This window comes from Perognathus longimembris, chromosome 15 (genome assembly GCF_023159225.1).
Source record: "Perognathus longimembris pacificus isolate PPM17 chromosome 15, ASM2315922v1, whole genome shotgun sequence".
Classification (NCBI taxonomy): Eukaryota; Metazoa; Chordata; class Mammalia; order Rodentia; family Heteromyidae; genus Perognathus; species Perognathus longimembris.
In genome coordinates, this window is record NC_063175.1 from 30,485,136 (window position 1) to 30,502,224 (window position 17,089).

The 17,089-nt window shown below is 42.6% G+C and overlaps 1 protein-coding gene across 2 annotated transcripts; it reads left to right on the forward strand.

The window, feature by feature from the left end:
- The first annotated feature begins 8,952 nt into the window (after window positions 1-8,952).
- Window positions 8,953-17,089, forward strand: C15H18orf21 (chromosome 15 C18orf21 homolog). Of its 2 annotated transcripts, none has more exons than XM_048363053.1 (5): window positions 8,953-9,100; window positions 9,181-9,203; window positions 12,112-12,314; window positions 14,140-14,336; window positions 16,922-17,089. In XM_048363053.1, exons 1-5 carry the CDS (start codon window positions 9,024-9,026, stop codon window positions 17,073-17,075), a joined length of 654 nt encoding a protein of 217 aa, XP_048219010.1. In that variant the 5' UTR covers window positions 8,953-9,023; the 3' UTR covers window positions 17,076-17,089. The 2 variants fall into 2 exon arrangements, with proteins under 2 accessions (XP_048219010.1, XP_048219011.1); XM_048363054.1 differs by having other exon boundaries at window positions 12,118-12,314.

A 17,089-nucleotide genomic window follows, 5' to 3' on the forward strand; every position in this document is an offset into this window, starting at 1 on the left:
GATCCTGAATTTGAACTCAGGAACCATCAGACAAGGAGGCGGAGATGTTTAAAATATAATTGCAGCAATTGGCCAGGCACTGGTGGCTCATGCCTGTAATCCTAGCTACTTAGGAGGCTGATGTGGTTCAAAGCTAGCCTGGGCAGGAAAGTCCATGAGACTTATCTCCAATAAACCACCAGAAAACCGGAAGTAGAGCTGTGGCTCAAAGTGGTAGAGCACTAGCCTTGAGCTGAAGAGCTCAGGGACAGCACCCAGTCCTAGAGTTCAAGCCCCACGACTGACAAAAATAAATAAATAAAATATAATTGAAACAAAAAACATAAAACAAAAAGTATAATTGTAGCAATTGGATGGGATGTGTGGGGAGGTATAGATGAAACAAGAATGTCAAGATGCTGAAGGTAGATGAGCTGGATGATGGATATATGACAGTCTTTGTACATTTGTGCTCATTTTGTATATGTTTGAAATGTTCATAATAAAAAGGGTTTTAAATAAAAATAAATAAGTATACTTGGACACTGGTGACTCATGCTTACAATCTCAGCTACTCAGTGTTAGACTTAGGCACACCTAACACTCAGGAACTAAGATCTGAGAAATATGGTTTGAAACTAGCCTGAGCAGACAGACATCCTGAGACTCTCATCTCCAGACAGACATCCTTGAGACTCTCATCTCCAATTAGCCAGCAAAATAAGCCACATGTAGAGATGTGTCCCAAATGAGAGCACACCAGTTTTTGTTTTGTTTTGGTTTTGGTTTTTTGGTTGTTGTTTTTTTTTTTTTTTTTCTCTAGGCTAGCACTCTGCCACTTCTGGCCATTTTCTGTATACGTGGTGCTGGGGAATTGAACCCAGGGCTTCATGTATATGAGGCAAGCACTAGGCCATATCCCCAGCCCAGAGCACACCAGTTTTGAGCTGAAAAAGCCAATTAAGAACAGGAGGCCCTGAGGTCACACGTCAATACTGCCCCCTTCAAATCCACCACCCCCCAGCAAAAACAAAACAAAACAATAAATGTAACAAAGTTACTTCCAACAATTATCATGTTGTGGTCAATCTAATTTTACTTTAACTCTCTCACACATCCTTTCCTTCCAATATAATTTCCAGCAACTCCAAAAATCTTCCACTTCAACTGCAAACATTCCTTCTATATCTCTAATGTAGACATTTTCCCAAAGTAACCCCCATACCATAATAACCAAAAAAGTTAAGAATAATTCCTGGATATTGTAAAATATCCAACTGTCTCATAAACATCATAAATAGGGTTATACTTCATTTAAATAAAAAACTAAGGTCCATACACTGCAAGTGGTAACTCGTCTTTTAAATCCTCTTTTTATTAAATTATACATCGTCACTCCCTTTTCCTTTACAGTATATTAGCTGAAGGAAAGCAGTTTGTTTTAGGGTAGCAGTTCATACAATCTGGATTTTTCCTCAGCTAGATCTCTGTGGTATGACTTAGTAGGTTTCTCCATCCTCTGTATTTTCTGTTGTTTGGTAGAAGACAGGCTCTGAACCCAGAAACTTGGTCACACTTTGGTTTGATTTTTATTGGCAAAACTACTCCCAGATTTTGAACTGTTCTTCTATCAGGAGCTACATGTGTGCCTTCTTGCCTCATTTTGTGCTGTTAGCAGCTGTTGATACTCAGAGCCCAGTCCTGCATTCAAGGTTGCCAAATGGGGTTACTCTAATTCCATGATTCCTTCTTCATTGATTAGCTGGAATGTTTCTGTACAAACACATGTTCCCTCAATGACTGTGCAAATGTCCCATATACAATGTAAGAAGCACAGAATAAGTGGTTCATTCTTTTTCCTCATTTACCAGTTTCCAAAATAATGGATATCTCTCGATGGCAATAAGGTAGCTTTTAGAGTGCCATGATAAGCTCACAGGTTTAAAGCAACTCATTTTAAAATGATGATAGAGTAAGTCATAAAATACTGTACCACTTTAATACAGGCTCTTATCATCTCACCACTGGCTTACTTCTCTCAATTTATTCTGGGCTCTATAAAATGAAGGAAACTGGAGGACAGCTCCAACAATAATTGCCAACAATAATTATACACCTTCTGTATGTAGTGGATTTTCCAAAACATGATCTTATTTTGAAAAACAAAACAAAACAGCATTCTGTCCTACTTTACAGAAGGGGAGGTTAGTCTAGAAAAGCAATCAAGCCCCCACCCCCTTCTGCCCTGTTGGAGCTTTTGTGCTGGAAGAGCTCAAACAGAGGAGGCACCAACATGGTTCTCATGACCTTGGATTCATGTTTAGCTTGTGTCATCTGGCCCATGTGGTACGCTTAAGAAATTTAAAATCATACTTCAGGCATGACAGTTAGAACCCACAAGGCCAGAAGAAGAAAAGGGAAAGAAAAATAGAACAAACCAAAACAGACAGGAAAGTACGCAGACATTTATTTTCAGGACAGAATCCTGTAGTAGAGGAGCATCTGTTTTGTTTGTTTTGATTTTTGCCAGTCCTGGGGCTTGAATCCAGGGCCTGAGCACTGTCCCTGGCTTCTTTTTGCTAAAGGCGAGCACTCTACCACTTGAGCCACAGCACCACTTCTGGCTTTTTTCTATATATGTAGTGCTGAGGAATCGAACCTAGGGCTTCATATATATGAGGTGAGCACTTTACCACTAGGCCATATTTCCAGCCCTAGCGGAGCATCTGCAGTAATGACAATGAGAAGATTGATTTCGTGCCGTAACACAGGCACAGACCAGTGATGGGACCAGAAACAACACTGCACTGTGTGCACGTGGCATGAATAGGAAAGGAAAATGAACTGGTGGCTTAAGAAGCTGGACTGTGGGCTGGGCAAACAGCTCACACCTGTAATCCCAGTCTCCTACTCAGGAGACTAAATGGAAGAAGCTTGGTTCAAGGCCAGACCAGACAGAAAAGTTTCCAAGAACCTAACTCAAATACAGCCAGCCAAAAAAAATGGTCTGGAGGTGTGTCTCCATTGGCAGAGCACCAACCTAGCAAGCATGAGGCCCTGAGTTCAAACTCCAGCACCACCCTCCCCCCAAAAAGAAAAGGGGGCAAAAGTAGATGGTGCATGCGTGTGTGTGTGTGTGTGTGTGTGTGTGTGTGTGTGTGTGTGTGTGATTATTACTAAGCTGACAAGGAACCTGCCAAGAGAAAGGATGAAGACAACTCAGACAGCCAGGAGAGGAATTTGAGGTTATATGAACAGGTCAGGAGCAGCTGTGGCAGAGAGAACCCTGCCCCCCACATACACACACTAAGTTCAGGAGGGAGGGGAGGATGACCAGGGAAGGGCTGAACACTAAGGGCACCCACTTCTGTGCAATCTCAGTAAACAGGATACCCAAGTCCATTCTCTACTTAGCACTGGGGCTGAGCAGTGGCTAGGGGTAGCCATGAGTTCAGAACTGGCTTCTTCTTTCCTTCTTTCTTCCTGAAGAAAAGCACTGGGTCCCAAGCTGCTGCAGCTACCTGGCAATCATAAAATTAAAGGCGCATGCTCAGGATGTCAGAGCAGGCAAATCAACAAAGCCAGAGCCTGGTGACCCTGCTCAGTCTACATTTCCATTACAGCCCCACGGACTTAGACTGTTCACTGGAGGCCATCTCTTGCAGTTTGCTGCCCCGTCCTGATACACACATGCCAGAAACTCGGTTTTCTATGAGGCAAGGGATAATGAGGGTATGACTTAGAGGGTGGGATGATCAAAGACATTTGAAATTAGAGACCCTTTATTATAGCTGAGAGTTTTTCCCCCCAAGTAGCTTTCTGGTTTGGCTCTACAAATCAGATTTTCCTCCTAAAAACCCTATAAACGTTTGCTTCAAAATAACCCAGCCAAGGAATGAGGCAGCAGCAGGAAGAGAAGTGGATCATGGAACAGATGAAATAAGGTTGGCCAGTTACTGATGCTTATAGAAAGTAGGTGCTGGGTGCTAGTGGCTCATAACCCTGGCTACTCAGGAGGCTGAGATCTGAGGATAGAGGGTCAAAGCCAGCCCAGGCAGGAAAGAAAGTCCATGAGGCTCTTATCTCCAATTAATCACCAACCAGAAGAGGAGCTGTGGCTCAAAGTGATACAGCACTAGCCTTGAGCTAAAGAGTTCAGGGACAGCACTCAGACCCTGAGTTCAAGCCCTACAACAGAACAAAAGAGTGAGAGAGAGAGAGAGAGAGAGAGAGAGAGAGAGAGAGAGACAGAGAGACAGACAGAGACACAGAGACAGAGAGACAATAAGAGACTAGGTGATGGTTTTGTTCTTATTACTTTTGCATTCCTGAAATTTTCGATGATAAAAAGATAATTTAAAAGGACACAATGGGGCTGGGGATATAGCCTAGTGGCAAGAGTGCCTGCCTCGGATACATGAGGCCCTAGGTTCGATTCCCCAGCACCACATATACAGAAAACGGCCAGAAGCGGCACTGTGGCTCAAGTGGCAGAGTGCTAGCCTTGAGCGGGAAGAAGCCAGGGACAGTGCTCAGGCCCTGAGTCCAAGGCCCAGGACTAGCCAAAAAATAAAAAATAAAAAATAATTTAAAAGGACACAATGAATGAAACTGAAAATAAAATACTGACTACAAGCAATTCATGATCCATCAGTGTATACTACATGTATATGTGTACATGCATGTGTGTACACACACACACACACACACACACACACACACACAAAACCATCCAAGAGCCAAAACATGCAGCCAACCATAGGTTGACTCTGTATGGCACAGTTATCAATTCTGGCACTTTCTGGGCCACCAACCTCCTCTCCTTAGACTGTGTTGGCAGAGCATGGCTGTCCATATCCCTGGCTCTGCATATGATGGTGAGCACTTCCCACTGTCCCTCCCCAGTGTCCATCAAACCCTTCTTGACAAGGCTTGTTCTGGGCCCTGGACTTGAGCCTGAAAGCGATGTACTCTTTGAGCAGCTTAGACTAAGTTAGTCAGTGTTGTGAAGAACTGACATTACAACTAGCTGGCCATGTTTGGTGCAGGCCTTTGAATCCAAGCACTTGGAAGAATGAGATTGAGGCAGGAAGATGGAGAGTTTAGGCCAACCTTGAGTACATAATGAGACCCCCATGGAGAGAAAGAAGAAGGAAAGAATTACTGGACATGGTTAGTACATGTCTGTAATCCATGTTACTCAAGCAGAAACAGGAAATTCAAGACTAGCCCCCCCCTCCAAATTAACATGAGACTTTGCCTCAAAAACAAAAGGGGTGGGGACATGGCTCAAGTAGTAGAGTGCTGGCATAGCAAGTGCAAGACTCTGGGTTGTTCAACCTCAGATAGATTTGATCCATGTTATGGCAAGACAATTCAACTATACAGTATGAAAGTCTTTGATACCTTGATGAACTTTCCCCCCCCCTCCTATTTTTCTGCAGACCTTTCTCATCAGTACTTGCTGTAGTGATTCTCAAGTGTTTTGGTTGGCATGCTCACGTTCATTACTTGAGCTTACATTTAATTCTCCCTTCTTCCAAAGAGAACCTGTGGTATAAGTTGCTTTGAAATCAAAATGAGTCAGAAACCACCAATTTATCACAATGATTCTTAATCATTCTGACTCACATTTTGAGAACACTGGAGCTTGCTTTTAAATCAAAATGAATCAAAAACTACCAGTTTATCACAACAATTCTTAATAATTCTATCTTATATTTTGAGAATACTAGAGTGGTCCTGGCTGCTGGTATTAGGCACAGAGGATAGAGTATGTTTAGGGGACATCCCTGGTTCCTGGGTCACCCAGGGACTCCCTGGGCTTTAGGGGGCTATTATGGATTAGTATCTCCCATTCATTTTGTACTCTGACTCCCATGTGTGTGGTGAGCCCATAAATGAGCCTTAGAATTATCTAGAACCACATCTAGTTATAATTGTATAGTCAAGCTAAGTAAAGTTTCTTCAAGGTGACAACACCATTTAGTAACAGTGCCAGCTTATCTTTGAATTCATTCTGCCTACATTTTTTGCCAGTCATGACTTGAACTCTGGGCCTGAGCACTGTCCCTGAGCTCTTCAGATCAAAGTTAGTGCTCTACCACTTGAGCCACAGCATCACTTCCTGTTTTCTGGTGGTTAAGGGGAGAGTCTCATGGACTGCCTGGGCTTTGAACTGCGATCCTCAGACCTCAGCCTCCTGAATAGCTAGGATTACAGGCATGAGCCACCAGTGCCTGACTTCCTGCCTTCTTTGTGAATTGGAAAAAATAATTCCTTGATGGGAAATAAAGTTCAAGGTTTCTGGAGAAAGACATAATTGGAAAGATTGACATTACAAAGTGAGAAGCTCCCTTACTGATAGCTTTATATGAGAGAATATGATGCAGAGAAAATTAACATCACTACAGAGACCTTGGCTCAGAAATGTATCCTTCTCTTAGGGATCTGTGATGTGCTGGGGAGGTTTAAAATGGGCAAATCGGGCAGGGAGTAGACCAACATGAAAGATAGGAACTTTGGAGCCAGAGCCAGCGAGGTCAAGTCTCATACTAGCTGTATGACCTCGAGAAAAGTGCTGCCCCCAAGGGGCCATGGTAAGAACTCATGCATTTAGCAAATCCTGAGCATCCTCTCCTCTGCCAGATGATGGAACCATGGCAAAGAGGACACACCAAATCCTACTGCCATTGTTTCATTTGGGATGAGTACAGGTAAACAATGAATAAGATGATTCTGGATTCTAAGGCTACTATGTGTCAAAAGAAACTTTAGACAAATTAAATGTAGCGAAGTTTAATTCACCAAAGAATGATTCCTGAATCAAGCAACCCTCAAAAACAACAGATTTCAGAGTGCAATGTGGGCCGATAGTATTTGTGTGCAGAAAATGGAAGTGGAGTACAGAGGCAGCTCCATCATTTACAGCTCTGAGTTTGCCTTACTTGAACTTGGCCTGATCATCTGGCATCTGTGATTGGCTGTGGCTCAGCCTCCATAATTGGCTAACATTCAACTATTTGTTATCAAAGGCTTAGGTTAAGCTCTTAGCACACTAATTTAGTTACAGTTCATTACATAAGGACTCAAGCACAAAGACAACATCAGGTCAAATTTAGTCTAACATATGACACCAATAAAAGCCAGTGATGAGCAGAGAATGATTTAGTAGGTGTGAGTGGGGAGGAATTCTTCATTTTGGTAGGCAAGGAAGGCTCTGGTGAGAAAACACAGAACAATATAGGCCTTTAGGGTAAGTCTGAGAACTGTTTGAGAGACAAGGAGGCCATGTAGCAAGACATTGGACAAGTGGACAAGGGAAGTTGAGCAGGTGAGACTGGGAGGCGTTTGAGGGGGAGCAGCCACAAGTCCAGAAAGGCCTTTGAATAATAGAGCTGATGTTCTAAGAGCAATGGAGAAATTGAGAAGGCTTTGGGCCAGGACATTCTATGTCCACAAAAAGATTTACTGTACCCTTTTAAGAAGACAACTCTTGGGCCAGGTGCCAATGGCTTATACCTGTAATCCTAGCTATTCAGGAAGCTGAGATCTGAGGATCATGGTTTGAAGCCAGGCCCGGCAGGAAAATCCACAAGACTCTTATCTCCAATTAATCACAGAAAAAGCCAGAAATGGAGCTGTGGCTCAACTGATAGAGCACTAGCTTTGAGCAAAAGAAGCTCAGGGACAGCATCTGAATTCAAGCCCCAGGACCAGGAGAAAAAAATAAGAAGACAACTTAAAAAAAAAAACAACTAAGAATGGACTGCAAGAGTAAGAGAGAACACAAGAAAAGAGTGTGGGACGCCATGTTAAGGACACAGGCAAGAGAAGAGAGTGGATATGTTGGTGCACGGAAGCAAGTGAGGTCTGGTTTGCTGCTGGTGGAAAGGCAGACCAGATGCAAGTAGTGGAATGAGGTATCAGCAGTGATGCATGGGAGTGTTAAGACAGAAGAAGAAAGCCCAAATGGAAGAAAGCTGGAGGTGGGTCACATTGAGACTGAAAAGACAAGGTGCAATTCAAGAAGAGCTGTGGAGCAGGCATCTGGACACAGGACTATGGTGTTTGTTATGTCTGCCTGGGGAAAATGGTTTTCTCTCCATGTGAAAGCATACATAGCCCCTTTCTCTGTTTTATCTCCTTCTGAAAGTGCACATAGACCCCTTCCCCTTGGTTCTCTCTCTGGGCAAGACTGTATGTGGCCCTTCCTGGAATCTGATGCCCAACCCCAGTAACCCAGGTGACTCGTCACCGCGCACCTCGGGGCAGTGGGAGGCCTCTCAGGCTCTGAGATCACTCCCTCATACAGTAGGTCACACCTCCTTCTCTCCCTTCCCTACATAATCTCTCTCACCCTGTACTAGAGTGCGGCCTAGCAATTTGGCTTTCCCAATAAGCTCTTTTCTGCCTGAACCACGTGGCAGTCTCAGCAACCCTAATACTGCTCAAGAAAGAGAAAAGCTAAAGGGAAGTGTGCTGGGAGGCAAAGAAATGTGTGCATCTTCTTCTTTCTGAACAGATGCAACTATGGTTTTACTTTTTTTTTTTTTTTTTTGGCCTAAGTGGAACATGCCTGTAATCCCTGCACTCAAGAGGCCGAAACAGGAAGATAAAAGAGTTCAAGGGCAGATTGGGCAATGTGATAAGTTCCAGGCTATGGGGACCCTGGAGATGATAGGGAAAGAAGGAAGAAAGGAAAGAAAAGGAGAGAAGGAAGAAGGAGAGGGAGAAGAAGAGGGACGGAGATGGAGGGAAAAAAGGAAAAGTGGCTGGCTGATTGGCGGGAAGTTTAAGAATGGAGCCGAAGACCTAAGATTACTAGAAGCAAAAAGGTTACTTTGCGGCTGCGCACGCCTGCGCACCAGTGGCGCGCAGACCACCGGAACCCATTAGCAGGGCGTGCGTGTTTCCGGAGGGACTGGTGATTCGAGGACCACATTGGCGAAGCAGAGATTGGCGAGAAGCTGACGTCCTGAGTCTCCCGGAAGCCGACTTCCGGCATCCCTTGTCACAGAAGTTGGGAGGCAGCGGCTCGGACAATGAGGCAGAAGCACTACCTGGAGGCGGCGGCGTGGGGTCTACGCGAGAGCTGCCCGGGCCAGGCCCGCTACCTCCTGTAAGACAGGGCCGAGGGGAGACGGGCGGGGGGCGGCGAGGAGGGTCCTTGGATCCTCACGAGTCGGTCTTCTCTTACAGCTGGGCCTACAGTTCCTCTCACGGTAAGTCCCCCGCGCGTCGTCCCGCTCTGCTGCCGCACTCGCCTCTGTTCTGCCCGCGCTCGCAGTGATCCGAGAGAGACGGTGGATCGACCTACCGAAAATAACAGTAATAATAACACAGCTCTCGGTTTCTCACGTTTATGGAAAAAATCAAATACTGCATTACATCTTCACTTGGCTCATTTTGTATTTGTTTATATATATATATATATTTTACTATCAAACTGAATTACAGAGAGGCTACAGTTTCATACATTAGGCATTGGATACATTTCTTGTACTTTTTGTTACCTCCTCCCTCATTCCCCCTCCCTCTTCCCCTTTCCCCTCCCGCCCCAGGCATTGTTGAGTTATTCAGTTCATTTTCACCAAACTGTAAGTATTGCTTTTGTAGTTGTTTGTCTTTTTTTACCCTGTGTCTCTCGATTTTAGTGTTCCCTTCCAATTTCCTGGTTCTAATACCAGTATACCTGGTTTCCAATATATTCAGATAAGATACAAAGATAGTGTAGGTACAACCACAGGAAGGTGATACAGGAATATCATCAATAATAGAGTTACAGTTACATATGGTACATTGAAAGTATTTACAACTGTGATATAACAATCGTTTCCATAACATGGAGTTCATTTCACTTAGCATTATCTTATGTGTTCATAAGGGTATAGCTATTGGGCTCCTGTGATCCTCTGCTGTGACTTGCCTAAACCTGTGCTAATTATTCCCTATAAGGGAGACCATTGAGTCCATGTTTCTTTGGGTCTGGCTCACTTCACTTAGTCAATAGCCCCCTCATCAAGTGGGCTAGAGACTTAAAAAGAGACTTCTCTGATGAGGAAATGAGAATGGCCAAGAGGCATATGAAAAAGTGCTCTACATCACTGGCCATAAAAGAAATGCAAATCAAAACACTGACATTCCATCTCACCCCAGTAAGAATGTCCTATATCAAGAAAACTAACAATAACAACTGTTGGAGGGGATGTGGCCAAAAGGGAACCCTACTTCATTGTTGGTGGGAATGTAAGCTGGTTCAGCCATTCTGGCGCAGTATGGAGATTCCTCAGAAGGCTAAATATAGAACTCCCCTATGACCCAGCAGCCCCACTTTTGGGTATCTATCCAAAAGACCACAAACATAATCACACTAAAGCCACCAGCACAACAATGTTCATCGCAGCACAATTTGTCATAGCTAGAATCTGGAACCAACCCAGATGCCCCTCAGTAGATGAGTGGATCAGGAAAATGTGGTACGTATACACAATGGAATTTTATGCCTCTATCAGAAAGAATGACATTGCACCATTTATAAGGAAATGGAAGGACTTGGAAAAAGTTATACTAAGTGAAGTGAATCATTTTGTATTTGATTCACTGGTCAGTCCCCTAGTTTTCACTTGGCTTCTAGATCGTGATCGCACCTTCATATTTTGAGCTGGTACTTCTCCATGGGTTTTGCGGTTTCTCATTTCCAGATCAGCCCTGGGACATTTTTCCTAATTACACTCACTTTCTTACTGGCAATTTTTTCATCACTCAGGACATATACTGTGTACGAAGGCTTCTCAAATGCCAGCCTAGACTTAACACTCACATTCAAACTCCTGACTGCTGCTTTTGACTAACCCAATAGTCATTTCAAACTTTGTCCAAAATTAAGTGTTATCCCAACAAACTCCTCCAGTTCTTCTTTCAGAAAATGGTAACCTCCATCCTTGCAGTAATGCAGCCCAAACACCTTGGGGCCCATCTCGACTCCCTAACAAACCACCCCTCTCCTACCCCTAAGCTAGAATGCCAGCAAACCATGTTGGATTGAAAATATTTACAACTGCATCCATCCGGAGCCTTGCACTTCACCCACTTTCACCTGAATTACTGCCAATAGCTTTCAGGCATTCCTACAGTCTGGTCTCAAGCCAGCAGCCAGAGAAGGCCTGATTTAAAAAAAAAAAAAAGCTAGAGCAGTGTATGAGCTGTGGCTTATGTGGGAGAATGCCAGCCTTAAGCGAAAAAACTTAGGAAGAGATAATGCCTGGGCCCTGAGTTCAAACCCCAATACTAACAAAAAAACAAAAAAGGCTAGCTCATGTCTTTTCTCTGCCATAAATGGCTTTCCCAGTCATGGTGCAAGTGTAGATTCTTGAAAATGAGAATGCTGCCCTACATCATGAGTTCAAATAAATTTCAGATCTACTCTCAATAGTTTGCTTAACTTCAACTCTACCTGGTCTCTTCTAATCTGTGTCTCTGCTTGGAACTCTTGCGTCAACATACCTGCTTTGATTTCTCCTACAAATGTCACCCAATGTAACCTTTCCTAGCCACCATACTGAAAACTACAATAGTTCCACCATTATATCCTGTTTCCCTGGCCTATTTTACTTTCTCATCCTAGCACTTAGCATTTGGCATTATACCCTGCCTTCCATACTGTTTTCTTCACTGATATATCTCCAACACCCTGAACACTGTCAGACTGAACATTCACATAATAAGTATGAATGAAAGGTATAGTTGGTGGAACTATATTACAAACATTTTTCATGCTTTTGCAGAGCCCATTGTATCTGTAGAGCTTAGCACAGTGCCTAGCAGTGTTTGTTGTGCCAATTGTTTAAAAAGAAAAGGAAAATCCCAGTGCATTTTTTAAAGGTAAATATGTTAGTAAAATTGGTTAAAGGCAATAGCCTGTTTTCACTTAATAACAAGTAATGAGTTAGGTTGCTAGGGGTTGGAGAACTGTCTTATCTGTTGCTAACAGGAATGAATGGATTTCATATTTTGAGCTTGCTAAAGAGAATCCATATCTGCTTGTATTACCAATATTATTTTTCATACTGTGCCATTATGTTGTCTGTAACAATATTCTGATTTGCTGAATTGTTGGTTCCATTTGTATAATTTTAGATAATAGCACCTTTGAAGGAACATGTCCATACTGTTTCCAGTTGTTGGTTTTGGATAATGCTCGAGTGCGCCTCAAACCCAAGGCCAAATTGACACCCAAAATACAGAAACTTCTTAATCAACAAGCAAGAAATTATGCACTCAGTTTCAAAGAAGCAAAAATTGTGAAGAAGTACAAGAATTCCAAAAGTGTATTGGTAAGTTTTCAGTTCTGTAGTTTCAGGATAGATGGATGGATGATGGGTGGATGGATGGATGATGGACGGACGATGGACAGACGGATGGACAGACAGAGACAGACAATTTCTGGTTTGGCACCAGAGGCTCCTAACTGTAATCCTAGCAACTTGGGATAGATCTGAGGATCACTGAAGCCAATCTCTTACCTCCAATAAACTACCAAAAAGTGGATGTGGCTCAAGTGGCAGAGCATTGTCCTTGAGCACAAAAGCCCAGGGACAGCATCCAGCACTGAGTTAAAGCCTTAAGACCAGCAATAGCAACAACAACAAAAAAAAAAAAAAAAAAAACAGATTTCTTTTACAAAATCAAACCTGACTGCAACTCGGATTCTATTTATTTTTTTGCCGGTTCAGGGGTTTGAACTCTGGGCCTGGGTACTGTCCCTGAGCTCCTTTTGCTGAGGGCTAGGGTTCAAGGCTGTGTTTGAGCCACAGCACCTCTTTCAGCTTTTTCTGTGTTTAATTGGAGATAAGAGTCTCTGCTGGGCTTGCTTCAAACCATGATCATCAGATCTCAGCCTTCTGAGTAGGATTACAGCCATCTGTTATAGTAGTACATGTACATTATCAAAATACCTAAAAACTTTTTCTGCTGATTAGTACTTCATTAACAGTACAGCTTGTTTTTATTTTCCATAATTGCCTAAATGAAACATTACTTTTTTTTTTCTTTTTTTTTTTTTGGCCAGTCCTGGGGCTTGGACTCAGGGCTTGAGCACTGTCCCTGGCTTTTTTGCTCAAGGCTAGCACTCTGCCACTTGAGCCACAGCACCACTTCTGGTCTTTTCTATATATGTGGTGCTGAGGAATCAAACCTAGGGCTTCATATATAAGAGGCAAGCACTCTTGCCACTAGGCCATATTCCCAGCCCCCCATTAAAAACTCTTGAGAAGCATTATTTCCACAAATTTGAGGATGTCTTGAGCTAGCCAGTATGACCTAACCACAATGTCGTTACCACTGAATTATTTCCAAGTCAGTGATCCTGTTCTTCACATAGTTGTACTATGGTGCTAAGGGTAATTCTTTTGCTCATTTATTTGAACTTATATATACAGTCTCTTTCTAAAAATTATAAAGCAGTATACGCCCTTGATACATGCAATATGCAGGGCTTTCATTGCTTTGCTTTCTTGTAGTTCTGAGAAGAGCAAGAAAAACAAAAAACACCTCAGCCATGTGCTAGTTACTAGACAGGCAATCCACTACTTGAACCACATTTCCAGACACAGATCTCCCATGAACACCTTACCCAAACCAAACCAGTTATGTGAATTAATGGGCTAGACTCTGTGGGCTTAATGTGATACATGGAAGACAAGCAGTTAGCTAAAAATTGGATCATTTCTTTCTTGTCTTTTTTTCTATATTGTGAGTTGAACCCAGGGCTTCATGCATGTTAGTAGTGTTCTCCACTTGTGCTATGGCCTAATTTGAAAATTGACCATTTCTTAAAAATGAATCAAAAAGTGAAAGTTCTATGGATGGAAATGAAGGGGCATGTGAATGTTCTATATTGGTTGGCTTTTATAAATTTACCATTATCTATGGATTCATTTAGGATTTGATGGGACTACTTAAATTTGCAGTGATCTCCATATTGCATTAAGAAAACGTTTACAGTTTACCTGCAAATGCTGTTAAAAAAGCATACCCAGCTGTTAACAACTATCTTCGTGGTTTCATCCTGATCCCCCCAGAGTTTTATGTTGAGTAAATAGAGCACATTGTATTTTCTAAAAATACTTAGAACTCACTGGATTGCTATTTCTTTTTTAGTTGATTACTTGCAAAACATGCAACAGAACAGTTAAGCACCCTGGTAAAAGTAGAGGCTTTTTGTCAGCCTTGAAAAGCAATCCTGCCAGTCCCGTCAGTAAAGTCAGCCCAATGGGGCCAGAGAAGACTCCACGTTCTGCAAATCAAAATCATGGTGTAGCTGGTTGTGAAAGCAAGAGCCCAGCATTGATTTTCAGGTATTTTCATTTGTCACTTTAAAAAATAGCCATTATTGACTCAAGTATTTCTTTTAATTTCCTCTTTTAAGTAAGTGTTCCTAAATATTCTATGCATTTCTGGCCTTTGTCTCCTTTTTTTTTTTTTTTTTACCATTACACTTTCTTCTCTGATACCACACACTCCCATATCTCCACTTCTCATCTCAGTGCATTATGACTTACAGGTACATTGCTGTTTCAGTCTTCCCCTGGGCATATTCCCAGCTGCCTACAAAGTAATCATTCAAACCTGTCTGTTCTCCTGAGTTCCTTACTGGGTTGAACTAACATGCCATGAAATGGCAGGCACAGCTGACCAGTTATTGCCACCTTGTCCCCGTTTCTGTTTCATTCTCTTTCCATCTATTCAGTCATTTCCTCGCATCTATTCTCCTTTCTTGTCTACTCTTGCTGTCCAGGTTCGGAACCTTATTCACCTACTGTCAGGACTACTGCTGTTGCTTTCTCGTTGGTCTTTCAACTTCTAGTTTCATGGTCTCTGGTGATCTTACTAAAGCATAGCTCTGATTAGCAGCTTTTACTGTCTAACTCTGTAGGATATGGATTAAATACGGATGGATCAAATACTCTAGCTTTCCAGGCCATATCTAACACCAACTTGTATTACTTTACCTCAGCTCACCCAATGTACCCACAAAACTGAACTACTCACAGCAGCTTTCTCGCACCGAACTGCTTCTATGTGTCTCTGCCAGAGCTTCCTGCAGAAATTTTAGCTGAATAGAGATTTGTCCAATACCACCAGGTTAATCATATGGCTGGGCACATATTTTTTTAGTAATCCTGAGTTCTTCCATCACTTGACAGTCAGGAAGTTCATTCCATAAAAACAATGATAGGAATGTTGGATGTTTATAAAAGAAACTGAGTCTGGTCATCTCTTGAACAAAACCCAGCAAGGACTAGATTATCTCTACTTATTGAATTGAATTGCTGTATCAGGTTTGAAATAGTTAAAATTTTCTACGTTCTTAATTATTTTGGTATTTGGGATAAGAATTCAGTAACTTATTCTGTCGGTCATGGGGCTTGAACTCAGGGCCTGGGAGCTGTCCCTGAGCTCTTTTTGCCCAATGCTAGTGCTCTGCCACCTAAAGCCACAGCTCTACTTCCTGTTTTTTGAGTGGTTAATTGGGGATAAAAGTCTCATGGGGACTTCATTACCCCAGCTGGCTTCAAATGGGATCCTCACAGCTCACCCTCCTGAGTAGCTAGGATGACAGGTGTGAGCCACCAGCACCTGGCTCACGATACAGAAGTTTTTACTTTATAGGGTAAATATATATAAAAGCATAATTTGAATCTGCAGATTCAGCCAGTCATGAATCAGAAATATTCAGGAAAATAACATTGCATCCCTACTGAAGTGGTGTGGACTTTGTAAAATCCATGTTCTCTAAACAATAAAGTAGAACATTTATTTATGTAGCATTTATATTATTTTACATGCATTAGATATTGTACATACTTTAGAGAGGACTTTGTAAGAGGGAGTGCACAGGTTATATGCAAACACTTATGTAAGGGACTTGAGAATTCCTGGATTTTGGTATCTGTGGGGTAGTTCCTGAAACCAATCTCAAGGATTAGATATCAAGGGGTGAATGCTTGTCAGATATATGTGAAATAGATAAGACATTGCATTTTGTCACCCTGACAGGGAGTTAGAAAGTGGAGAGAACACTTTAGAGGGAATGAAATGCACTCACAACAGATGGGAGTCATTTATTCAGTAGGCATTTCTAGCCCCTCCTGTATGCCTGGCACTGTCAGAAGTCAGTAGGATGGACAAGGAGCAGTATGGTGTCTGCCCTGTGGAGCTGCCATTGTAATGGCAGGTGCAGGTGCAGGTTGATATCTTTGATTTGGAGAAGAAATACATTCTTTTTTTTTTTTTTTTTTTAAGAGGACAGTTTTATTTTTGTGCAAGTACTGGGGCTTGACTCAGGGCTTATACACTCTCCTTGGACTTTCCCGCTCAAGGCTAGTCCTCAGCCATTTGAGCTACACTTCCACTTCTGGCTTTTTTTTGCCAGTCCTGGGCCTTGGACTCAGGGCCTGAGCACTGTCCCTGGCTTCTTCCCGCTCAAGGCTAGCACTCTGCCACTTGAGCCACAGCGCCGCTTCTGGCCGTTTTCTGTATATGTGGTGCTGGGGAATCGAACCTAGGGCCTCGTGTATCCGAGGCAGGCACTCTTGCCACTAGGCTATATCCCCAGCCCCAAGAAATACATTCTTGATGTTTTTGCATAGAAAGGGTAGGAATCTTAATGTCAGTCTCAAGGAGAACACAGGCCTGCTAACCTTTTACCTCTAGGCTTACCTTTCAGGTGTGATAGAAGCCTCCAGAACCTCCCACTATCCTTGAGGCTATGTTGTCCATAGCCAGATGCTCTGACATTTCTTTTAAATGGCAGGCTATTGAGGATAGCTACTATATATAAGCATAAAATTCTGGTAGTAGGAGTAGTACTATCTAAGCAGGAGGAGTATTTTTTCATGTTAGTATAACTTAAGGAGTGATTTTTACTTTCTCTTTTCAGAACACCTGTATCTGGACAATCAACACCCATTTGCTCCTCAAGGAATATGAGCAAAAGAAAGAAACATTTCTCCCAACTAAAAATGTTGCTTAGTCAAAGTGAATCTACAAATATTCCAAAGGCAGACTTCAGAAATTTCTTATCTTCACTGTGAAGAGGAAACTTTGA